General features: G+C 40.8%; 1 protein-coding gene across 8 annotated transcripts in view; it reads left to right on the top strand.

Annotated features, from left to right (window-relative positions):
- yeats2 (YEATS domain containing 2) overlaps window positions 1-26,625 on the top strand; it is a 156,140-nt gene that overhangs the window by 40,346 nt on the left and 89,169 nt on the right. For 4 of the 8 annotated variants that reach the window (XM_059949731.1, XM_059949724.1, XM_059949685.1 and 1 more), the window contains exon 14: window positions 13,160-13,267. The exons of 2 other annotated variants lie outside the window; for them this stretch is intronic. In XM_059949731.1, the coding sequence (XP_059805714.1) occupies window positions 13,160-13,267 (108 nt within the window). The remainder of the gene's footprint in view (window positions 1-13,159; window positions 13,268-26,625) is intronic. 2 more of the 8 variants (XM_059949693.1, XM_059949701.1) reach the window with 1 other exon arrangement.

Raw genomic sequence — 26,625 nt, 5'->3', positions numbered from 1 at the left:
TTTAAAGTCGGCCCATAAACTAAAAGCAAAAAAATAAAAAGCAAAAGCGTGAAAAAAGATCCCTCCCCCCTTCCCCCACCCCTCGAAAGAAAGCCAAGCGGCAGGCGCATAAACTAACACTAATATTAACCCCATTTCAAGATGGCAGCTCCATGAAAAGTTTAAAAAAAACTATATAACACCCAGATTTAAATATAGGGTTGCAAAGAGAAAATGTATATCAATCAGAATGAAAAAAAATAATATAATAAAACAAACGATCATTAATAAAAAAAAGGTATAAACATTAAAATTTGAAAGTGTAATATACCTTTAAAAAAGATTCCATGTTCAAATACAAGAAAAATGATGTTTCAAAAGCAAAGGCTTATGGAAGAAGAAACGACATTTTGAAAAAGCCATATTACAAAATATAAATGTAAGTTCAACGATCTATTAAAAAAATTTAATAGAAAAAAAAGTTATCAAAATAGGATTAAAAAAAAGATTTAATAGACACTACAATATATAATAAAAAAAAAAGACCAAAAAAAAATCCAAAACATTCGTCCCATTTCCAAGTGCAGGCAAACAGATAAATGTTTACAGAAAGTAAAGTCTTATGGGAAGAAGAAACGACATCTTAAAAAAAGTAAATCCTTATTACAAAATATAAACGTGTATATCCGAAACAGAAAAAAGAATAATAAAAAAAAGAGATATTGTAAAAAGTTAAAAGAGCATCTATAAACGATGGTGATAGTAAAAAAAAAGAAACCAGACCCGTAGATCAGGATAAGAAGTTATAACCCAGCTTCATAGGTTAAAACTTAAAATGAAATGGCATCTTCTCTCCAAAAAATTTTCAGCATAACACATAGTTCAACTTGCACTAGAAGATCGATATTCTTCAACGAATTTCTTCGCTTCTTCCGGAGTATTAAAAAATTGCTGACTGTTGTCGTTCAATGTAATTCTAAGATTCGCTGGAAACTTTAAAATTTGTTTAAGTCCAGTCGAATGAATCTCTGCCATCACTGGTTTAAAAGCGATTCTCGCTCTCATTACTTCGAATGAATAATCCTCAACAATTCGAAATGTGTTGCTGTTGTGAGAAATCCTACCCTTTTTACGAGCTAATCGAATTAAAAGCTCTTTCTCCCGAAGATAATGAAGGCGAACAATCACAGCTCGTGGTTTGCCACTCGCAGCTGAAAACCTAGCAACTCTGTGAGCGCGGTCGATAACAGGTTTAGTATGCAAACCTTCAGCACTGAAAATTTCCCACAATAATTTAGAGAAAAATTCAGTTAAATCACCGGACTCAACTTTTTCGGGGAACCCGATAATTCGCAAATTCTGTCTGCGAGATCGATTTTCAAGATCAGTAATTTTAAACTTATAACTGATCTAATGTTTTAACAGTCGAGTGTACCTTCTTCTCCAGCGCTTCAATTGTACGTACTTTTTCGCAAATTAATTTTTCAAGAGTCGTGATCTTATCTTCATGTCGCTGAATTTCTGATGCCTGCGATTGAAGCTTAGTATCAAGTGATCTAACAAATCCTTCGAGTTCAGATATTTTCGTGGTAAGCTTATTTTCCAAACTTGCCAGTTTACTTTCCAATTTGCTTTCTAGCCTGCTTTCCAGAGTTGCAAGTTTAGCGTCCAGAAGATGAGAAATAGAGTCGATGGATAGAGGATCCTTAGACAATTTCTTGCTTGTAGCCATTTTAAGTTTGACAAGATTAAATCAAATATTGTTTTAGAAATAAAGAGTTAATCAAAGGTATCAACTCATATGATTAGGTTCGAAAAGATTTGATTAAAGGGTGATTATAGTTGAAAAAGTAAAGAGCGCCTAAAAGGCAGATGCTTTTGTCGCCATCTTGAAACTCCACCCCCACAAACATGTTTAGAGAGATCTATATGTGGCTAACTGTGTTTGGGAAACCTCTGACTATATACAGTGAAATACCAATTATCCTACAACCATTGTTCAGAAATCTTGACGTCTCAGCATCTGGGTGATTTATTCATACAGACTGTGTGTGGTGGGCCCCAAGTGCATGGAGTGTGTGACCAGAGCCAGGGTGGAGAGGAAGGAGCCTTGACTCCAGGCTCCAAACTGTGGGCCAAGCCTGTGGCTAGAGCTGGGGATGGGCTCTGGAATACCAGGATTCAGGAACGTGGGCAGGTTTCCAGCTGGAGCTGGATCTGGAGAGGTGCCTCTAAGCTCACTCAGTTCACTGGAATATCCATTATACTTCTGTGTAATGCATAGAAAAAATGTGAAATAAGATTTTGTTTGGATATTAAAAGGAGTGACATATAATAGTCTGGAAATTTTGCTGGGCCGGTACCACCAGAGTCCAAAGGTTTTGGATTATTGGGAGTTTTGCTGAACTTTGGTGGAGGTATAAATTAGGTTAACTGTAGAAGATTGATATCTTGTATCTGTACTGGAGATTCCTGTTTCAGAAAGAAGGTGCTCTTACTAACTGTGAATGATTCTTGAATCTGAGGTGACATGTTTTCTTTCTATTTCTGTATAATATTTGTTACGATATACTTGTCCATGCACTCGTGAGCAGATGATTAAAGTTGGTGCACATGCGCTGTTGTTTTTATCTGAAATATCTGTCTCGAAACAATATTTAAGAAGCCAAAAGTGGAGGTAAGAAGCAGCTGTGGTAAGTAAACTGCAGAAAGAAAATCTACATTCAAAGGTTCATTTATTATCAAAGTATATAACTCTGAAATTCTTGAACTCTCCGGGTAGCCATGAAGCCAAGAAAGATTATCAGCCCTGAAATTTGACCTCCCCACAAAAAGAAACAAACAAAAATGGAACAAGCACATCAGCCCCAAATCCTTCCTCCTGCACGAAAATTGAGCAATATGGATCAGGCACATCGACCCCATTCCTGTACAAAAACAATCTCGAAAATTTGGCAAAAAAACACAGAATGTAAAAGCTATAAGACGGAACAGAAGAGTCTATAGCACAAAGTCCAAACCCAAAGCGCAGAAAAAACCTAGACAACACTCTCCCCTCTCCAGTACAGAGCAACTGATCTAAAGACAAACAGCCAGTGCTCACCCTCTGCACTTGTTTTGATGCTTCACTCTCCCTCATTGCTTTAATTGGCAAACGATGGGAGCTTTAATCAGCAAAATGGAGCCACACATTGGCTTGTGCACGCTGCCTCTACCTCCAGGAATCCTCAAAGACTGCAAACACTGGAACACCAAAACAATCTTCAAATTTCTGCACTTGCCTTGATGTTTCAATCCCCCTCGTTGCTTTAATCGGCGAAAAGGGGTAAAACATCGGCTCATGCGCCATCCTGCAGCCTTCCCACCACGAGGTTTGTCACACTGCCCCTGCCTTCTGGAATCCTCTCAGAGACCGCAGAACGCTGAAGCACCCAAACAACCTCCAAACTGCAAAACATAGGCTCCAACACTTCCAGAATCACATTCAAGATGATAAGCAAACGTAAAAGGCATAAAAGAAGTGAAAAAGATGGTTTCATGATCTATCCAGAAGATGTTGACCAAAGAAACGTAGCATGCATGGGCCATCTTGATCAGTCACTGGTATATTTCATGTCCTAAGAACTTCCCTACGAGGGAATTTCTTTTGAAGTGGCAAAATATTTCAGAAACACTATCTAGAACATTTTGAAAATACTCAGCAAGTTTGGCGTTATCTGTGAGAGGGAAGCGGTTAATATTTCATCAGAACTTGGAAAAATTGCAAATTGTTTTAAGATGCAAATAGAACGAAAGGAGAGAAAGAGAAAGGCTTGTAAAGAAAGATTGATAGAATTCAATCTTTTTTAGCCTAAGTGGATGTAAAAGGGGTGGAGACATGATAGAAGTATTCAAAATCACTAAGGGTATAGTACAGTGGATGCCAGCTGCTACTTCAAAATTTATCAGTCATCAAGTTCACGGTGCCATAGGTGGCGACTGGATAAAGGGAGATACCAGACTAACATCTGATATCATTTATTTCCACAGTGAGCTGTGGACAAACGTGGAACAAATTACCTAGTTCTGTAGCTTAGAGGCTTTCAAACCTAAACTCGATAGTCATATGTGTAGGAATTTGGCAAGCTTTGTTGAGCCAAATGGCCCATTCTTATCAAAAACTTTCTAATGTAAAGAGATGGAATATAGGGGAGATTAAATGGCAATTCATTGCAATGTGATAATGGAGAAAGGAAGGCAACATAGTGTTGGGCTGGAGAAGATATAAATAAATCAGTATCATGCATGTTTAGAAACAGAAGATACTGCAAGCACTCATTATCTGAAATTGTTGAACTCACTGAATCTGAGATGATATGTGCCTAGTTAGAAGATGAAGTTCTGTTCCTAAGCACACAATGCGTTGGAGGAGCTCAGCAGGTCAGGAAGTATCTATGGATGGGACTAAACAGTTGACATTTTGGGCCGAGCCCCTTCAAGTCATGATGAAGAGTCTCAGGTCAACTGTTTATTCCCATCCAGAGATGCTGTCTGACCTGCTGAGCTCCTCCAGCACACAATGTGTTGCACTAGATTTCTAGCGTCTGCAGTACCTCGTGTCTTCTGTTCCTAAGTCTACTTTGAGCTTCACCAGTACAGTGCAGGACCTGGAGGACAGAGAAGGGGTAAAAATCAGAAATCTGCAAATACTAGATGTCTAAAATAAGAAATGGAGATGCTAGAAACACTCAGCATGTCAGACAGCATCTGTTGGGAAAAAAAAGAGAAACCGAGTTGATGTTTCTGTGAAAGAGTTCTAATGATAAATTCCCAGTTCTGATGATGAATCTGACCAAAAATGCAGAGAAACATCCAGGAAGACAGCAGACACTTAAGGTTTAGCCGAAGGGAATTATAGAAGTCAAGCACAAGCAGTGGAAGGAATGCCTAATAATGCAATTATCCTACTCGCATACCCTAACAAGCTCTACCTGTCTCAACTGTCAATCAGACATGAGATGCATTAGTCACTTCAGAATACATGGAATTATAGTAGAAGCAAGTTATCTTTAACCCCGTGCTCTTCAAGGGGATTCAGAAAAACCGTTTCATAAGACCATAAGACATTCCCTTGCACGCTTTCCATCTGTGCTGGGTTGAGCGTCGAGCTAGCAATTCAGCCTCGTAAAAACAAGAAAGCCTGCTAAAAAAACGCTGTCATGGTGGAGTCCCAATGACTCCACTCGGAGATGAGGGCTTTCTTCTTCATAAGACATAGGAGCAGAATTGGGCCATCTGGCCCATCGAGTCTGCTTTGCCATTCAATCGTGGCTGATACTTTTTTTTCTCTCCTCCTCAACCCCATTTCCCAGCCTTCTCCCCGTAGCCTTTGATGCCATGTCCAATCAAGAACCTAACAATCTCTGCCTTAAATAGACCCAATGACTTGGCCTCCACAGCTGCACGTGGCAACAGATTCCACAAATTCACCACCCTTTGGTTAAAGAAATTTCTCTGCAACTCTGCTTTGAAAGAGTGCCCGTGTGCCCTCTTGATTTAGACTCTCCCGCTATGGGAAGCATTTTTTCGCATTATTCTATCTTGGCCTTTCAACATTCGAAAGGTTTCAATGAGGCCCCTCCCCCATCCTTCTGAATTCCAGCGAGTACAGATCCAAAGCCATCAAACTTTCCTTGTATGATTCCTTGTGAACCTCCTCTAGACCCTCTCCAATGCCAGCAAATCTTTTCTAAGATGAAGAGCTGTTCGCGATACTCAAGGTGAGGCCTCACGAGTGCCTTATAAAGCCTCAGCATCACATCCTTGCTCTTGTATTCTAGACCTTTTGAAATGAATGCTAACATGGCATTTGCCTTCCTCACCACCGACTCAACCTGCAAGTTAACCTTTAGGGTGTTCTGCACGAAGACTCCCAAGTCCCTTTGCATCTCAGATTTTTGGATTTTCTTCCATTTAGTAAACAGTCCACACATTTCTACTGCTAATGTGCATGACCATGCACTTTCCAACATTGTATTTCATTTGCTACTTTTTGTCCATTCTCCTAAGTCCTTCTGCATCCTGCCTTTTTCCTCAACACTACCTGTCCCTCCACTAATCTTTGTATCATCTGCAAAAAAGTTTCCAGTAATTTGATTATATTTCAGATTTCTAGTCCTTAATATCTTGAAATTTTTGTGTGACTTTTTGAATTGAGTGCTCTTCAAGGGGATTAGAACATAGAACATAGAAATCTACAGCACATCACAGGCCCTTTGGCCCACAATGTTGTGCTGACCATGTAACCAACTCTAGAAACTGCCTAGAATTTCCCTACCACATAGCCCTCTATTTTTCTAAGCTCCATGTACCTATCTAAGAGTCTCTTAAAAGACCCTATTGTATCTGCCTCCACCATCGTCGCCAGCAGCCCATTCCACGCATCCACCACTCTCTGTATAAAAAAAAACTTACCTCTGACATCCCCCTTGTACCTACTTACAAGCACCTTAAAACTATGCCCCCTCGTGTTAGCCATTTCAGCTCTGGGGAAAAAGCCCCTGGCTATCCATACGATCAAAGCTTCTTATACAGCCAAGTCACCTCTCATCCTCCCTCTCTCCAAGGAGAAAAGGCCAAGTTCACTCATCCTACTCTCCTAAGGCATGCTCTCCAATCCAAGCAACATCCTTCTAAATCTCCTCTGCATTCTCTCTATATTATCCACATCCTTCCTGTAGTGAAGTGACCAGAAATGAACACAGTGGTCTGAGTGGAGTCTAACTAAGGTCTTATGTAGCTTTAACATTATCTCACAGCTCTTGAACTCATCCCACAGTTGAGGAAGACCATCACACCATATGCCTTCTTAACAGCACTGTCAATCTGCGCAGCAGCTTTGTGTGTCCTGTGGACGCAGACTCCAAGATCTCACTGATCTTCCGTACTATCAGAAGTCTTACTATTAATATTATATTTCTGTTTTCATATTTGACCTACCAAAATATACCATTTCACACTTATCTAGGTTGAACTCCATCTACCACTTCTCAGCCCAGTCTGTCCACAACACCCTCAACTTTGTGTTATCAGCTGCTTACTAACCCACCCTTCTACTTCCTCATCCAGGTCATTTATAAAAATCACTAAGTGGAGGTGTCCCAGAACAGATCCCTGAGGAACACCACTGGTCACCAACTTCCATGCAGAATACAAACCATCTACAACCACCCTTTGCCTTCTGTGGGCAAGCCAATTCTGGAACCACAAAGCAAGGTCTCCTTGGATCCCATGCTTCATTACTTTCTGAAGGAGCCTTGCACAGGGAATCTAATCAAATGCTTTACTGAAATCCATATACAATACATCCACTGCTATCTTCATCAAGGTGTTTTGTTACATCTAAAAATTCGATTAGGCTCGTAAGGCATGATCTGCCCTTGACAAAGCCATGCTGATTATCCCTAGTCAGATTTTATCCTCAAATGCTCGTAAATCCTGCCTCTCAGGTTCTTCTCCAACAACTTGCCCACCACTGAAGTAAGACTTACTGGTCTATAATTTCCTGGGTTATCTCTATGCTCTTTCTTGAACAAGGAAACAACATTGGCAACCGTTCAATCATCTGGTACTTCTGCTGTCCCTTTTTGATAATGTAAAGATCATTGCAAGAGGCTCAGCAATCTCCTCCCTTGCTTCCCACGGTAGCCTGGGGTATATCTCGTCCAGTCCCCGTGACTCATCTAACTTAATACCTTTCAATAGCTTTAGCACATCCTCTTTCTTAATGTCTATACTCTCCCAAGAGTTTCAGTCCACTGTAAATCATCCACACAATTGCCAAGGTCCTTTTCACTGGTGAATACTGAGTTCACCTGCCTGTTTACGATACTCCTTGCATTAAAATTGACACATCTCAAACTATCTGGCTGAGTGCATCTTTGCTCTATTATCTGCTTCTCCTTCCTCACAGACTGCCTACAGACTGTCTCTACTTGTGCAACAACCACCCCATCCTCTGCCTCTTCACTTCGATCCCCACCCCCCTGCAAATCTAGTTTAAACCCACCCCAATAGCATTAGCAACCTCCCTCCCAAGATATTGGTTCCCTCTCCAGTTCAGGTGGAACCCATTCCACTTGTACAGGTCACTCCTTACCCAGAAAAGGTCCCAATGATTCAAGCACTTGAAATGCTGCCCCCTGCACCATCTCCTCAGTCACTCATTCATTGCACTACCTTCCTGTTCTGACCTTCACTCGCTCGTGACACCGGGAGTAATCTGGAGATGACCACCTTGGAGGTCCTGCTCTTCAGCCTCCTTCCTAACTCCTGAAGCTTACTGCACAGGAGCTCTACCCCTCTCCTGCCAATGTCATTGGTATCAACACATACCACAACCTCTGGCTGCTCACCCTCCCCTTCAAGAATATTCTGCAGCTGCTCAGAGACATCCTGGACCCCAGCACCTGAGAGGCAGCACATTATCCTGGTCTCTTTTTTGTAGTCGCAGAATCTCCCTATTTGTACTCCTAACTTTTGCATCCCCTATGACTATTGCTCCACCTGATTTCACCTTATACTCCTGACACTCAGAACTGACACACAGTCCTATTGGTCTGGCTGCTGCTGCCTTGTCCAGAAATGTCATCCCCCACAGCAGTATCCTCAGCAGTTGCTGAGGGGAATGGCTACAGGGGGACCTTGAACTGATTTCTTTTTCCCTTTACCTCTCTTGGTGTTCACCCATCTACTCCCCAAATTCTGCACTCTGGGTGTAACCACCTGCTCAAAATCATATCTATCATTGCTCTGCCTCCTGGATGATCCTAAGTTCATCCAGATCCAGCTCTGGCTCCTTAATGCGGTCTTTTATGAGCTGGAGTTGACTGCACTTCCCACAGGTGTAGTCATCAGGGAGACCATCAGGTTTTATGAATTCCCACATCCTACAGGAAGAGCATTCCACTGCCATATCTGCCATTCTGCCTGCAGTGTACAATGGGTAACCAAGACCAAATCTTCTGTATTGTTATTTTGGCCTCAACCTCTTCTCGTCGAAGCCTCTTAAGTCAAAGCCTGATGCGCCTACTCTCACTGCTCTCACTGCGCCTGTTCCCAATAACGGCCGCCCCACTTGTCCTTTCTGTGCTTTTACTAATTTCGCATTTTGCTCTGTTCCCCCTGCTGATTGGGCCTCTGGAATGTCTGAACACCCGTGAAGCTCTCCTTTTATACGAGCTTCGCCAACCTTCTCGAAACTCTCTGCTCCCGCTGCTTATGGGCCTCTGGGATTAATGAAATAAAGTAGGCATTGATCTTAAATCCTTTGACTGTTGGAACTGACAGAATATTTCAAAACTTTAGTTGATTATAAAAGCAGGAGAGTTCTCCCATTGTGCTCAACAATATTCCTTCATTATAACTGACATATTTAAGAAGTACTTAATTGGTTGGAATATACTTGGAGGCAACTGAGAGTGTGAAAATCATAATTTAAATATATTTGGCAACATTTCTCAACCAAGATTACTAAAACATTAGTCATTACTCACTATGCATAAGTTAGACACTGCATTTTCCATTTTTAAGTGTTTACCCTGCAAAATTACTAATTGATTATGAAGTACTTTGGATTGTTTCATGCTTTAAATTTCTTGTTTAACAGTAATTTGTTCCTGATTTGTTATTAAATACCACTTGACCATTCTCTGTGGTTTATCTCAACAGAAGCTAACATAATCAAGGCAATAATCAATGTCTGGGAATACATCCAATCATTAATTCACTCAGCTTTATATGAGTGTTAATCTAGTTGCCCCACAAGTCACTCAGGAATTTCATCTAATTTACAGCCCACATTACTGACAAATGTGAATTTAAATTCCCCCATAATATAGCATTTAGATCACCAAGTGAGTTGGTTGCATAAGCATTATTCAGTGTTGATTCCTTTATATCATCAAGAAAGAAAAAGGAATAAATCTGTGATTTTGACTAGTTGCATTTCAGCCTGGTGTGGAGGCTTCAAAGCACTATTTTACTCCTTTTTTCACTATATATATATTTTTTCTTATTGTAACATATATTAATGTTTCATGTATTGCACTGTACTGCTGCCACAAACAACAAAGTTCACAACAAGTCAGTGATGATAAAATTGATTCTTATTCTGCAAGTAATTTTTAATATTGGTTTCATTCCTGCAAGTTTCTGTATAAACCAACGGCAAGCAAATTAGAAGTATAAAAAGGCACTATAAAATATCATCCATAGAAAGATTGTGAAATCCAGGGCATTTTACAAGTATATTAAGAGAAACTGAGTAACCAGGGAAGGACTCAGTCCCCTAGAGAACACAAGTATGCTTGAATCTGGGCAATGTGCTACGTGAATACTTCTTACTTCTGTTGCCTGAGAGAGTTCAGGGCAAGAGCTGATAATGTTCTGAAGCATCAGCAGTAGAAAAATATCAGATGTCTGGGGAATCATAAAGGTGATTAAATCCCAGGCCTGCTATGCAGGCAAGATAGAAGATTGCTGAGGCCCTGTTGCTCTTAGATAAATTAAATTATTTTAATTTATCTAAGAGCAACAGGAATAAAGTAAATAAATTATTTTACATCTCTGTTAGTCACAGGTACAATATCAGACAACTGGAGGATAGCAATCTTTATTTAAGAGCAATAGGAATAAAGTAGATAACTATAGGTCAGTGAGTCTCATTGGTGTAGGACAGTTTTGCTTAGGCTTTTTGACGAGATCCTGTGTGGTAGACTGATTCAGAGGTCAAAACCCATGGGATCCAGGGCAAATCCTATTAGTCAGATAGTTTGACTAAAACTAGGTAGTGGAGGATTGTAAATCTGTGAACTGTGCTGTACCAGAGGATTGTCACTGAGACCCTTGATGTTTGTGATGCACATTAATGACTTGGATGTAAAGGGACGAGGTATGACAATAAGTTTACTGATGACGTGAAAATTGATGTAGATAATGAGGAAGGTTGTTTAAGGCAACAGCATGATGTAGGTCAAAGTCAGGCAGAGCAATAGTAAATGGAATTTAATCCTGATAGGTACAAGCTAATCCATTTTGGGAAGGCAAGCAAGGAGAAGATGTGCACATTAAATTGTCGGGCCCCAGGGAGTCTTGATGAATATAGGGACCTTAGGATCCAAGTGCATTGATCCCTGAAAGTGGCCATGTGTGTTTAAGGTGGTCAAGGAAGCATATGGGATGCTTGTCTTCATCAGTTGTACTATAGAATACAAGAGATGAAATGCTATGTTACAGCATTATAAAACAATGGTAACACCATTGCTGAAGTAATGTGTGCCGGTCTGGTCACCACTCTGTAGGAAAGCTGTGCTGGAGAAGGTGCAAGAGAGATTCACCAAGATATTACCTGGATAGAGCGTTATGGTTACATTGAGGAAGTGGATTGGTTGGGTTTGCTTTCCTTAGGGTGGAGGAGGATGAGATCTGACCTGATAGATGTTATGTAGTGGATAGGTAAGGTAGATGGTAACAAATCTCTATATCATGTGGGGTGCGTCCCTAACATTTATTCTGTATTCCTATCCTTGATTGCCTTCCCAAAATATATCACTCAACATGGGACAAGAGGGCATGGGACTAAAGTAAGGGGTAGGAAGTTTAGGGGGGATCTGAGGAAGAACCTCTTTCTCAGAGGTGATTGGAGTTTGGATTGCCAAGGAGATCTCACAACATTTAAGAAGCATCTGGAAAGAGCTGCGGCCCTAATGTGAGTGAGTAGGGTTCAGGTATAACAGGCAACATGGACTAGGTGGGCTGAGCGGCCTGCTTCCTTGCTGTAGGTCTGTATGATTTGTTTTATATATACCTGTTAATATCTGAAAACATCGCAAGAGTGTAATCAGGTAGAAAATGGATGCTATGTTGAAGAGTGTGTGCAGTTTTAGATTGGATCTTTAAAGGGTAAGAGAGAAATGTTCGAGGAATTTTGTAAGTTGATCTAAAACTTCCTGCTTGTTATGGCTGGCAGTGTGTATGAAGCCATGATGGCAACATAGGGGGATGATAATGTCCAGTACCAAAGACAGATGTGATAAGTGAATGGGGGAGGAGAGGGAAGTGTAGGGGACAAGGTCATTCGTGGGAATTATAAACTGAAAGTATAAAGGGACTGTAAGCACAGGCTGTTGCACACAGGAGTGAACGTTGAGCGGGAGTAGAGGGAAGGGTCACAGCAGTTGAATTTTAGATGGCCTGAAGTTTACAGATGTGCAACTGGCTAAAGTGAATTGAAAGTCTTCAATGTGGAGCTGACTCAGGCGTGACAAAATAATTTTTGTTGCAATTGTTTTAGCCAATATATTTATGCAGTCTAACAAATTCTATCAACACACACAAAATGCTGGAGGAACTCAGCAGTCCAGGCAGCATCTATGGAAAAAGTACAGTTGACGTTTCAAGTACAGCTGAAACCCTTTGACCTGAAACATCGACTGTACTTTTTTTCCATAGATGCTGCCTGGCCTGCTGAGTTCCTCCAGCAATTTGTGTGTGTTGCTTGGATTTCCAGCATCTGCAGATTTTCTCTTGTTTGTAATTTGCTAACAAATTCTTTATTCTGTTTTATTTTCCCTTTAAGTTGATGTGGCAGATATGGTTGTTGCAGGCCATGCCTGTAGGGTGTTTGTATGTTCTCCCCATGACTGAGTGGGTTTCCTCTGGGTACTCTGGTTTCTTCTCATAGACCCAAGATCTATCAAGTGTTGCTGGGCAGTTCAGCTCAAAGGGCCAGAAGAGCCTATTCCACATTGATTCTCAATAAATAAATACTTTCGAAATATTATCCTTTTCTCTTTCCCTCACTCTTAAAGGTGGAACCTGCCTGTTGAGTATCTCAGGCTTTTATTTTACATTTCCAGTTGATTACGGTTTTAGATTACTATTTAAAACAGTGATAATTCTCACCATGATAAGTTGTTACTGGTCACCATACAGTTGAATGCTTATTATTGTTACTCACAAGCCACAGGCTGTCACCCAATGCTAATGATGGCAACAAATAAGTGATTGGTGTTGCTTGAATTTAAATTTGTTTTGTCTGTATCTGTGGGCATTGGTCCATCTCTTAACACAGTGTTACTGGGCTGCATTTTTGGATAAAGGGTTAAGTGAGTTTCTAGACTGAACTTAGATTTTTTTTCAGCAGGAAGATGCGCTTTTTGCGGCTATGCCACCTTTATGTCCCATTGGAAGTCACCCCAAGGTCCAGAGCCCTAAACCTGCCACTGGGGGTCTTGGTGCCTTCACTAAGGTGAGAGTTGTTTTGTGGAACCTGTAATTTAAAATCTTGTTTTTGCTTTACAACTCTTTTTAACGTGGATGTTAGTCCTTTGAAAGCAGTCTCAGATTTGCTATATGTTTTAATTAGATGACTGACCACAGATCTCGCGATCTTGGTTGAGGCACGGATGATTTGTCATGTAATGACTTTCTGTCCATTGGCAATCCAAAAGGGAGATAATCAGAGAGCATACATTGCAGGATATTCACTAGATATCTGTCAGCCAAACAGCCTGGGTCATTGGTTTAGACTCGTGTCAATTTTGCCCAAGCCTTGTCCCAAGTCAGGTTACATGACACAGCTTGCAATTAATAATAATCTCGGCTGAATCACAGTTATCAGCAGTCTTTGTCATGTGTCGTTTAAGCAACGGAATAAAGTAAGAGAGCTTTTTTAAATCAAAACAAATTAAAAATCATTCACCTTCACCTTGCCTGCCAGAGCAACCTCATACCTCTTTCAGCCTCCCTGATTTTCCTGGAAAGTTTTTTCTTGTATTTCTTATACTCATTTGTTCCTTGCTACCTATGCCTGCTGTGTACTTTCTTCTTCTAAGCCAAGGCCTCAATATCCCTTGAAAACCAAGATTCCCTAAGCCGGTTAACCTTGGCTTTTATGCTAACAAGAACATACAAACTCTGTACTCTCAGTGTTTTATTTACCAAGCATCCCTTTGCCAGAAAACAATTTATCCCAATACACACCTGCCAGATCCTTTTTGATACCATCGAAATTGGGCTTCCCGTAATGTAGAATCTCAACATGAAGATCAGTCCTGTCCTTCTCCATAATTATTTTGAAATTATTGGACATGCTCATTAGATCCAAAGTGTCCCTTATACACACTTCTGTCACCTGCCTTGTCTCGTTCAGTAATAAGAGATCCAGTATCACGTTCTCTCTAAATGTGTCCTCTAAATATTCAATAGGAAATCCCATTACCGTGTTCAACACTTTCTTATTTCTCAGTTCCACTCGTGTAACCTCTGTAGGCAAGGCATCCTGTCTGTCTTGCCTGAGCATTGCTGTGACAAAGCTGTTAATAATAATCTAATTCTGTTAACTACCTTAGGTTAAAAACAATTATGATAGAGTGTAGGATAAAATGTTTCCTCACTCAACATTGCCTTTTTTTTTGCATACAGAAAATTTTAGCATATAACAATGTAAGTTAGATGTCATCTTACAATCTTACATTCCTGTACTGATTACATCCAAAAAATAGACTTGATATCGCCATTTTCCAAGATATCGATGCTGAGTGATTGGGTTAGCAGTGAAGTTGATGAATATCAGGCAGAGCACTTTTAGATATTATCAGGCTCTCTGTTTGCATGTGAGTGTGTTATCTAATTCTTACTGTAAAACAATACATACTGATTTTCATAAGCTCAAGAGATTCTACAACTGCTGGAAATCCAGAGCAAATACACACAAAATGGGGAGGAACTCAGCCGATCATGCAGCATCAATGGAGACAAATAATAACAGTTGACTTTTCGGGCTGAGACCCTTCGTCAGAACTGAAAAGGATGGGGGAGGAAGCCAGAGTAAGAAAGTTGGGGGGGGGGGGGGGGTAACTGAGTACAAATGTTGAGTGATGGGTGAAACCAGGTAAGGTGGGTGGAAGTAGGGGTGATGAAGTGGAGAGCTGGAGGTGATAAGTAGAAGAGTTAAAGAGCTGAAGACAAGAGAACCTAATAGAAGAAATGAGTGGACCCTGGGGGTGATGGGCAAATGATGAGAAGAAAAGGGTTAAGAAGAGAACCAGAATGGGGAATGGAAAAAGAAAGAAAGGGGTTGAAATTACTGGAATTTCGAGAAAGTTCATGCCGTCAGGTTGGAGGCTACTCACACAGAAAATGAGGTGTTGCTCCTCCAACCTGAGAGTGATCTCTTCACGCCAGTAAGGGAAGCCTCAGACCTACATGTCGGAATGAGAATGGGAAGAAGAATTAAAATGGGTGGCCTTGAGAAGACACACCTTTTGTTGCAGACAGTGGTCAGAATAGGGAAAAGGCCCAAACAGTCCTTCCATGTGAAGTGACACTTACCTGCAAGTCCACTGGGGCCGTTTACTGTATTCTGTGCTCCTAGTGCGGCCAACTCTACATCACTGAGATCCAGTGTAGACTGGGGGACCACTTCGTTGAGCACCTTAGCTCTGTCAGCTTCAAGAAGTAGATTGACTTCAAGAATCGCAGTTAAATACAGTGTTGAGTTTTTCCATTGACTTACTTCAGATTTACTCGCGGTCCTCCATTGTGCACACAGTTTAAAAGTTGCCTTGAGGTAGGCGTTTCCATCTCACTAAATGATGTAACTGTTTTGTCTGTGTTTGGGGTTGGGGTGCATATTGTATGGTCTGGAACTGAATACTTTTGGCAAGAGCCAGAATGTGTAACAGTAAACAGGGATTTGTTGAGTTCTGGTTGATTAGCTCTGTCAGTGAAACCTTGTATCACTTTGTGGATGAATCATGGTAAGCTTCAGGCAATGGTAACTGGCCTGTTTTTTGTGGACAGGGCATTCTTAGACATTTTTCCACTTGTAAAGCTCACTTTTCCTCATGTCAAAAATATTATGGTGATAGTGACTGGTAATAGAGACATCTTGAAATCACTTCCTCCTTTCCCTTGAGGTTATTTTCAACAGTGTACAGTAGTTAGTTCTTTTTATGCCAGTTATTTGATGGAAGCAATTGTGTTGAAATCAGATTGGAAACATTGAAGATTATTAACCTTTAACCTGTTTTGCAGTTAAATAAATTCTCCATGGGGGTGACTCACCTCCTGACACTTGAGGGCTTTGTTATAATTTGTAAAGCACTAGCTAGGAATATGATCAGATACTCTTAACTTGCCTGGATCAAGACAAACATCCTGGGTGATTGGTACTCCCAACACAACAAAAAGCATTTATTCTTTCTAGCATTTGCAAATTGTGGCTGCAATATGTAACGTTGATCTCAGCTACAGCAGTTAGCTTCCTTGGCTGGTCTGAACACACCTGCCAAACCCACAACCTCTACCATCAAGATAAGGTCTAAAGTTTCATTGAAGCACCTTAACCTGCAGGTTACGCACCCTCATAATCTGGAAAATTGTCATTGTGCTACATTCATGCTGGGTTTATGTTCTGAAATTCCTTCAACAACTCTGAGGAAGTATCTTAGATTTATAGAGCTATACATCACGGCAACAGAAACCTTTCGCCCAATTTCCCCATGCCTACTGCGATGCTTTCTGGCTAAGACAACCAGAAGAGCTATCGCACTTCAAGAAAAGGAACCTCACTATCGTCTTTTCAGAGGCATTTGGGACTGGATGTTTAATGTAGAAGGCACATGTAAACTGAAATTACTAAGAGATGCAGAAACCTGAGTGTTGAAAAAATGGGATAGAATTCACCAAAGGTAGATTATCTGAAATTATTAAACTTAGTGTTTAGCAGAAGACTGCAGTGTGCTAAGTCTGAACATTGGTTGCTATTCCTTGAATAAATGTTGAGATTCATTGGAACAGCATTGGGGCTGAAGACAGAACAGTCGTGGTAGTTCACTCATTTGTTACTCAAACCAACCTTGTTGTTTTCTGGACCCTCACCTCTTAAATTTCTGCAGATTTCTAACATTTGCAATTTTGTAATTTTGCTACGTTAATGGTTTATGATTCCTGAGTCAGGAGCAACAAGGAAATAATTTTAAGGGAAGAATAAGAAGATTAAATGAGCTAGTTTACAACTGTTTCCTTTTTTATTTAAATTAAAAGTGCACATTGCTGGAAATACTCGCCAAATCATATAACGCTGGTGGTGAGAGAAACAGAGCAAATATAATGCTGGTTTCACGTAAAAACGATAGGCATCCACGCTATGCATTTTAAAAAATATCTCTGTCCACAATAAAATGGATATTTTGGTGAATCTCCTCCTACTGTACATGCGCAGGACACATCTACTGAAAACAAGCGACATGTTTGGTATTGAATCTCGCTGTGAAAGATTTGCTGCGTGTTTGTCCAGTTACAGACTAGAGAAACTTAAATGACAGACAGCTGTTGGCTCTCGCGCAGGAGGACTTTAAAAGTAAAAAAAAACAAATACTGGAGCGTATGGAGGCAACTGACAGGGAGTTCACGGACAGTATGACCCAGCTGATGACGAACATTGAAAAAACTGACAAACTCTGTTGCATTAATAAAGCACCTGGTTAAATGTATAAAACATGTCTGCATCAGTGTTATCTTGTATTTCCATACAATGTTACATTAGGCTGTTACACATCTATTGTCAGAGAAGTACTTGCATAACTATGTAAACCACCTTGATACGAGCAAGGACAGAAAACAGGGCAAAGTGAGTATTCTTATTTATTCAGTAAGTTATGGGTCAAACTATTTAGTGAGTACATTTCTAACTCTTCTGGCTTCAGTCTCGTTGCCGTCTGTTCTGAAGTTGTTAGGTTGCGTTCAAGAAAACAATGAAATTCCGCGCTGCTGCTACCGTCTGTTCCGGCACGTCATGACAGCGTTTTTAAATTTCTCTGGTTACCCCATCCACACTGCTCCGGTCAAGCAGCTTTTTCAAAATTACACACTCTGGACAGCGTTTCTGAAATCCTCCCGGTTTTGGGGGATGAAAACGCTGTTTTAGTGTGGACAAAGGGTAAAAACGAAGAGAAAAAGCTTCTGTTGTGAATTTATCTGGTGTAGTGTGGACATAGCCTTATTCTCCCTCTCCTTCACTTCTACAAATTGTTTCATGTATTAAGACAGTGACCACACTTCAAAGATTTTTAATTGGCTGTGAAGTGAATTGAGATGTTCTACAGCAATGAAAGGTGCTATATAAGTGCAAGTATTTCTATCTTGTTATAAAGCATAGAACAGAGCACAGTACAGACCCTTTGGCTCACAGATGTGCTGATCTTTTAACCTATTAGTCTAATCCTTCCCTCCTATATCATCCTCCATTTTGCTATCATCCATGTGTCTATCTAATGTGTCTGTCTTTACCACCACCCTTGGCAATGCGTTCCGTGCACCCGCCACTCCGTGAGGGGGGAGAAAAAAACTTAACCTCTGACATACCCCAATCGCCTTAATATTCTGGCCCTTCTATTAGCCATTTCCATCCTGGGAGAAAAGTCTGTCTGCCCGTTCAGGCATCACTAAGTGATTTGATGTAAACATCAGCTTATTGGTTGAAAGGAGCAGCTTTGAAGGACAAACTGGACTAATTTTATTCACCTTTGTCAAAGGCTGTGAGAGAAGAAGGTACTAGTAACCTCTAGGATCCACATTCCAGACAAGCATCTTTCCTAGGATGAGGGGTGGTCATCTGTTAGATCGGAACTTGGATATTAATTCCACGTTAAGAGCATACAATTGCAAACATCCTCCTCCTCCTCCTCACCCACTTAAGATATTAGTCTCCCATTTTCCCAAAGCTAGGATTGAAAGTTGGGGAATACTATGGGAAGGGTCAAGGGAGGTGGGATGGAGTAAGGCTGCTCTAATTTGCTTTAATATTGCCACTAAGAGGAACATTGACAGAGCTTTTGCACAAGAAAATGAACTCCGTGTGTGGTGACGTGGGAGTTTACAAGTGTTGCCTTGTTTTATCCATGCCCTTGCACGGGGTTGACCTCAGCTGTTCAATGCTGCAGAGAAACATTATTAAACAATCACTTCATTCACAGAATATCACTGAATTTATTGTAGCTACATACCTGAATAATGTCCTTTTTACTGGCCTCTCTGAAGAACGAATGGCACGAGTTGAGGAATGAATAGATCTCTGGTAATATAAACATACACACAGCTGGCTAAAGAAAGAATGAAAGGACTATTAGCATGCAGCTTGGAAAGTGGCACTTCTGAAAGTGTGAAAGGTGGAAGTACTCTCAACCTTGGTGTGATTGCCTCTCATGCCTGTATCTGCTGACCTACAATTTGCGTCTGGTCCAGAAACATTTTGATTTTTAAATACTGTCTTGCACTCTCCCTCCACTCCCACTCCCACCTGAGAGCTCTGTCTCCATAATCCTCTTAGTTCTTATACTTCACCAGGATTCCTGATCTTAATCAGTCCACCAAAAGCTCTTTATTTTCTTTCCCTCTGTTTAGTTCCTACACACTCTAATTCCATGACTCAACCATACCACCTCTTTTTCCAACTTCAGGTTGTCTATTAAAAACTTCTATTCACCTCAGTATCTCACTTAGCCTGGCAGTTCTCCTGTAATTCTCCACTACTTAAATGTTTGTTTTTGTATTATGAGGTAGCAAGTATCTCATGATGGAATAATGAATAAGGTGACACTTTTGTCTGGGTGTTATTGGTTCATGGGTTGTAGTGATGTTTAGACATAGAAACTATTCAAAGAGTATAGATTCTTCAATTGATGTACATCTACAACCCTCTCTGAATTCATTAAATTGGATACAAGTGCTTCCATTATTTTTTGCATTTTCCACCTCCTTCTCCCTCAATGTGCAGAATTTCCAAATGTAGAAACTTGTTATTTGGTGTAACACATCAATGATGTACCCCTCCTACCCCTCCTCACAGCCCCGCATCCTGCTCTCGTGACTACACCCCTCCCACTCCTGAAACCACCACGGTGAGTTTCACAGCTGAACAGGTGAGAAGACAGCTGAAACATCTCCACCCAAGCAAGGCTACAGGCCCGGGTGGTGTCAGCCCCAGGGTGCTCAAAGCCTGTACCCCCCAGCTATGTGGAGTACTTCACCATGTCTTCAACCTGAGCATGAGTCTCCAGAGGGTTCCTGTGCTGTGGAAGATGTCCTGCCTCGTTCCTGTACCGAAGACACCGCACCCCAGTGGCTCCAATGACTACAGACCGGTGGCATTGACCTCCCACATCATGAAGACCCTGGACAGACTTGTTCTAGAGCAGCTACAGCCTATGGTTAGGCCACACTTAGACCCCCTCCAGTTCGCCTACCAGCCCCGACTAGGAGTTGAGGATGCCATTGTCTACCTGCTGAACCGTGTCTACGCCCACCTGGACAAGCCGGCGAGCACTGTGAGGGTCATGTTTTTTGACTTCTCCAGTGTGTTCAACACCATCCACCCTGCTCTGCTGGGTGAGAAGCTGACAGTGATGCAGGTGGATGCTTCTCTAGTGTCATGGATTATTGATTACCTGACTGGCAGACCACAGCACATGCGCTTGCAACACTGTATGTCAGATAGAGTGGTCAGCAGCACTGGGGCTCCACAAGGGACTGTCCTGTCTCCCTTTCTCTTCACCATCTACACCTCGGACTTCAGCTACAACACAGAGTCTTGCCATCTTCAGAAGTTTTCTGATGACTCTGCCATAGCTGGATGCATCAGCAAGGGAGATGAGGCTGAATACAGGGCTACGGTGGGAAACTTTGTCACATGGTGTGAGCAAAATCATCTGCAGCATAATGTGAAAAAGACTAAGGAGCTGGTGGTGGACCTGAGGAGGGCTAAGGCCCCCTGTTTCCATCCAAGGGATCAGTGTGGACATGGTGGAGGATTACAAATACCTGGGGATACGAATTGACAATAAACTGGACTGGTCAAAGAACACTGAGGCTGTCTACAAGAAGGGTCAGAGCTGTCTCTATTTCCTGAGGAGACTGAGGTCCTTTAACATCTGCCGGACAATGCTGAGGATGTTCTACGAGTCTGTGGTGGCCAGTGCTATCATGTTTGCTGTTGTGTGCTGGGGCAGCAGGCTGAGGGTAGCAGACACCAACAGAATCAACAAACTCATTTGTAAGGCCAGTAATGTTGTTGGGGTGGAACTGGACTCTGACAGTGGTGTCTGAAAAGAGGATGCTGTCCAAGTTGCATGCCGTCTTGGACAATGTCTCCCATCCACTGCATAATGTACTGGTTAGGCACAGGAGTACATTCAGCCAGAGACTCATTCCACTGAGATGTAACACTGAGCGTCATAGGAAGTCATTCCTGCCTGTGGCCGTCAAACTTTACAACTCCTCCCTCGGAATGTCAGACACCCTGAGTCAATAGGCTGGTCCTGGACTTATTTCCACTCGGCATGATTAACATTATTATTTAATTATTTATGGTTTTATATTACTTGGTTGGTGCAGCTGTAACGAAACCCAATTTCCCACGGGATAAATAAAGTATGTCTGTTTGTCTGTCTGTATATGAAATGGAGATAGTCCAGATCAATTGGTCCATCGAGATTGCTCTGCCTCTTGTCAAGATCGTGACTAAACACCTTTTCCCTCCACCGTCCCGAATCCCATAATTGGGATGGCACAGTTGTATAGTGATTAGCACAGCACTTCTACAGTACCAGTGACCCAGGTTCAGCTGCACCTCTGTTTGTCCATTCTGTCCGTGACCATTCCTTTTTCCTCCCATATTCCAAAGACATGCAGATTAGTAGGTTAATTGGTTACAAGGGTATAATTGGGTCGTGTGGGCTCTTTGGGTTTGAAGAGCCTGTTACCATTCTCTGTATCTCTAAATAAATAAATAGCCAAAAACCTAAATGTCTCTGCTTTAAATGAATTTAATAACTGACCCTCTGCACTTTCAAAGATTGACTACGTTCTACATGAAGTTTTTTCTTATCTCAGACATACATGACTGATAGCTTATTCTGACACTATGATAATTATATTCTAAATACTTACTCTTGAGCCAGGGGAAATATCCTCCCTGCATTCAGCCTTTTGTGTCATGTGAGCTCTGTTAGTTTTAATGAGATCTGTTTTTTTCCACCTCTGGAACCAGTCTGGTGATTATTTTGCTGTACTTCCTCTTTGTTAAGTATATCCTTTATTTGGGAGGTAAGACAGCCAATGCTTTGCGCAACATTTCCAAATGTGATCTAATTACAACACAATATAATTATATTGAGTCATCTTAACTCCTGTGGAAGCAAAAGAGCACGAAATAGATTATTCAGCCCTTCAGGTATGCTCTGTCATTCAATAAATAATTGCCAATCTTCTAACTCAATGTCACATTACTACTCCCTCCCTAAAATCTTATTTCATTGTGACTTAAAATTTAGCCCTTCTCCATGGTAAAGAATTGCATTGGTTCATAACCCTCTAAGTGAATAATTATTTTCTTTGAGTGAAGAAATCAGATCATACAGTACAGAAACCGTTGTGGCTGACTCCATCTTTGCTGACCATCATGTACCCATCTGTATAATCCCATTTGCCAGAACCTCAGTACCATGGTGACGAAAGGTTGTCCAGATACTTAATTTTCATAAGACCATCTGCCTCTGTCACCTTTTCATGTCTTACATGTCTTACCTTATGTGAGACTCGAGCTCCATTTGGAAGGGTTGGTTAGTAAATTTGCAGATGGCACAGAGGTTGGTGTGGTGGACTGTAGAAAGTCTTCGTAGGATTCATTGGGATATAAGCAGAACACAGAGCAGGGCAGAGAAGTGGCAGATGGTGTTCAGTCCGAAAAAATGTGAAGTGTTACAATTTGGAGGGTTGAACGTGAAGGTAGAGTACAGGGTCAGTGACAGGATTCTTAGCAGCGTGGAGGAACAGAGGGATCTTAGAGACCAAGTCCATAGCTCCCTCAAAGTTGCTGCACAAGTTGATAGGATGGTTAAGAAGGCATATGATATGCTGGCCTTCATTAGTCAGAGGATTGAGTTCAAGAGCCATGAGGTAATGTTGCAGCTTTATGAAGCACTAGTTAGATTATACTTAGAGTATGGTGTTCAGTTCTGGTCATCTCATTATAGGAAGTCAGTGGAAGTTTTAGAAAAGTATAGAGGGGATTTACCTGGATGCTAACTCTATTAAAGAATATGTCACGAGAAAAGAGTAAGCAAGCTAGGGCCTTTCTCTTTGGAGCAAAGGGGAATGAGAGTTGTAAAAGGTTGTGAGAGACATGGATGGAGTGGACAAGTAGCATCTTTTTCTTAGAATGTTAATGGCCAATGTCAGAGAACATCAATTAAAGGTGAGTGGAAGAAAGATGTCCTTTTACACAGAGTGGTAGGTGCATGGAACACACTGCCAGGGATAATGGTACAATAGGGACTCTTAGATAGACACATGGATGTCAGAAAAATAGAGGGCTATGCTGCTTTGCTCAAATCTTGCAATGAAGACATACATTTATTTGTGTGGACTTTCTGTAATGACATCTGAATCATCTTAAAGCCTCTTTGTTTTCAATTACAGCTCTCAGATCAATTTGGTTTGGTATCATTAGTAAACTTGGAAATAAGATATTTGATCCCCTCACATCAGTCCATGTTGACGTATCTTTTGCCTATCTAATTACTCGTGGCACCAGAATGTTGGCTTTCAGTGAATTGTGATATCAATGCAGAGCCGTACCTTTGAGCATGAGTAATTCACAGCAATTTAGAAAATATTCTTTTTTTGGTGCACCAAGATGGATAAATTTGCATTTTTTCTCATGATCTTGCACCCACTATTTTCTTTTCCACTGACTCAACTTGCTTTTATTTCTGTGAAGACTTCTTATATTATTCTTCCTTATTAAAATTCCATCTAGCCTTGTTTTGTATTCTTAGCAAATTTTAAAATATGATAGTCGATTTTCTCAGCCAAATCATCAAAAATTGAGAACGCCAGTCCCTGGAATAATCCCTTGTTATAGCGTGCTGACCTCAGAAAGATTTGCTTTTATTTATTAACCAATTCTCAATTCATAATTGTATAGTATCACTAGCTCTATTTGCCTTAACCTTGTTATCCAACTTGCTCCATTGGATCTTATTAACAGCCTTCTCAAAATCAAAGCACACTTTGAAGTATTTGTACTCCAGATGTTCCTTCTAGCATTACTCTTCCAATATCAGTTTAATCTTTCACTCCTTTCAGCAAATAAAGGGAGATTGAAAATCTGGCTAAATGGTGCCATAACAACAACCTTTCACTCAATGTCAGCAAGACCAAGGAGCTGATTATTGACTTCACGAGAAGGAAACCAGAGGCCCATAAGGCAGTCGTCTTCGGGGGAGTCAGAGGTGGAGAGGGTTAGCATCTTTAAGATCCTCAGTATTATCATTTCGGAAGATCTGTCTAGGCTCAGCATGCAAGTGCAATTACAAAGAAAGCACAGCAACACCTCTGCTTCCTGAGGAGTTTGCAAAGATTTAGCATGACATCTAAAACTTTGACAAACTTCTATGGATGTGTTGTGTAGAGTATATTGACTGATTGCATCAAGGCCTGGTGTGGAAACATCAATGTCCTTGAATGAAAAAATCCTACAAAAACAAGTAGGTATGGCCCAGATCATGATGGGTAATGCCCTCCCCACCTTTGAGCACATCTACACGGAACATTGTCACAGGAAAGCGGTATCTGTCATAAAGGACTCCCACCAACCAGGCCATGCTCTATTCTCGCTGCTGTCATTGGGAAGAAGGTACAGGACCCTTGGGGTGCATATCACAGATTCAGCACCGTTAATTATTCTTCAACTATCAGGCTCTTGAACCAGAGGGGACAACTTCACTTAATTCACCTTCACTTGCCCCATCATTAAACTGTTCCCACAGTCAATTAACTTACTTTCAAGGACTCTTCTCATCTTTTCAATATTTATTGCTTATTTATTTATTATAATTTTTTCTTTAGTATTTGTCCATCCTGTTGGATATTTTTCTTGGATTTACTATGTATGCCCACAAGGCATTGGTAAGGCCGAATCTGGAGTATTGTGTACAGTTCTGGTCACCGAATTATGGGAAAGATGTCAACAAAATAGAGAGAGTACATTTACTAGAATGTTACCTGGGTTTCAGCATCTAAGCTACAGGGAAAGATTTAACAAGTAAGGTCTTCATTCTTTGAAGCGTAGAAGGTTGAGGGGGGGACTTGATAGAGGTATTTAAAATTATGAGGGGGATAGATAGAGTTGACGTGGATAGGCTTTTTCCATTGAGAGAAGGGGAGATTCAAACAAGAGGACATGAGTTGAAAGTTAGGGGGCAAAAATTTAAGGGTAATACGAGGGGGAATTTCTTTACTCAGAGAGTGGTAGCTGTGTAAAACAAGCTTCCAGTAGAAGTGGTAGAGGCAGGTTCGGTATTGCCATTTAAAAAAAAATTGTATAGGTATATGGACAGGAAAGGAATGGAGGGTTATGGGTTGAGTGTGGGTCAGTGGGACTAAGTGAGAGTAAGTGTTCGGCACGGACTAGAAGAGCCGAGATGACCTTTTTCCGTGCTGTAATTGTTATATGGTTATAAGAAAACGCACCTCTGTAAATCGTATATGGTGACATACATGTACTTTGATAGTAAATTTATTTTGTACTTTGTACTTGCTCCAGCATACTAGGTACTTACATAGTTTCCTATTAAAACCATCCTTCTCTTTGAGCATTGTTCCACTAGAGCCAGGCTTTTTTGCTAACCCATCAAAGCTTCTTGAGAGTTTGGACAATGAGTGTTGATTTCTAGCTTGTTCTGTAATACACAATTAACCCGTTCCTCCTTTAATCTAATGTGTGTAAGCATTTTCAAGCAAAGATCAAATGTTATTATCCGAATAAGGACCATTGGCTGGTGTTTCTCTTCCCTAGTTGTAACAGCCAGTTGCAGACCAAGGATTGAACCTGGAATCTTCTCACCTGTATGGTTTATTAGAATGCTGAAGTGATACCTACTCCAACAAAGACAATCAAAAATGGCAATATTCGTATAATGAAATCATGACTGGTTGTATGTAGCAATTAAGTTATTTGATATAAGACTTGGAGAAGTTCAACACAGGTTTAGGTTTTATGATCAACTTGAGAACTATGTAAACAAAACGTACCAATATGCCCAAACCCAAGAAATGCAGTTACAGTATTACATAGGTATGCCATTTGCCTTCGTGGATCTTGTTTGTCGTTCAATGAACTAAGAGTTTAGTTCACCATCCTAACCCTGAGGCTGAACTTTGAAACTACCTATTGCTATTTTATGTTAGAATTATACAATTTTAGAAATGGAAGCAAATAATTTTGGATCAATATAAAAAATGTTTTTTCATGCTTTAGGACATGTACCTCAACTGAAACTTTCAAACTTGAGTTTTCTTGACTAACTGTTTTGAGAGACGTGATATAAAGGTAGACAAGTAGAGGTACCGTATATTCCAGAGTATAAGCCAACCCCTCATTTTCAAGGTTAAAAAAGTGCCATTTTCATGTTACCTTTGTATAAGCCGACTCCTTTTGTAGAGATTTTTGACTTCTACCAGAAAAGATCACAAGATCTCACATGCCGGTACTCAGCTTTGCCAGATCCGGAACTGGGAAATTTTGTGAACCAGTACCTGCTT

The sequence above is a fragment of the Hypanus sabinus genome, chromosome 2, assembly GCF_030144855.1.
Source record: "Hypanus sabinus isolate sHypSab1 chromosome 2, sHypSab1.hap1, whole genome shotgun sequence".
Taxonomy (NCBI): Eukaryota; Metazoa; Chordata; class Chondrichthyes; order Myliobatiformes; family Dasyatidae; genus Hypanus; species Hypanus sabinus.
Note: the sequence above shows the minus strand (reverse complement) of the source record. Positions and strands in the feature narration are given on the sequence as shown.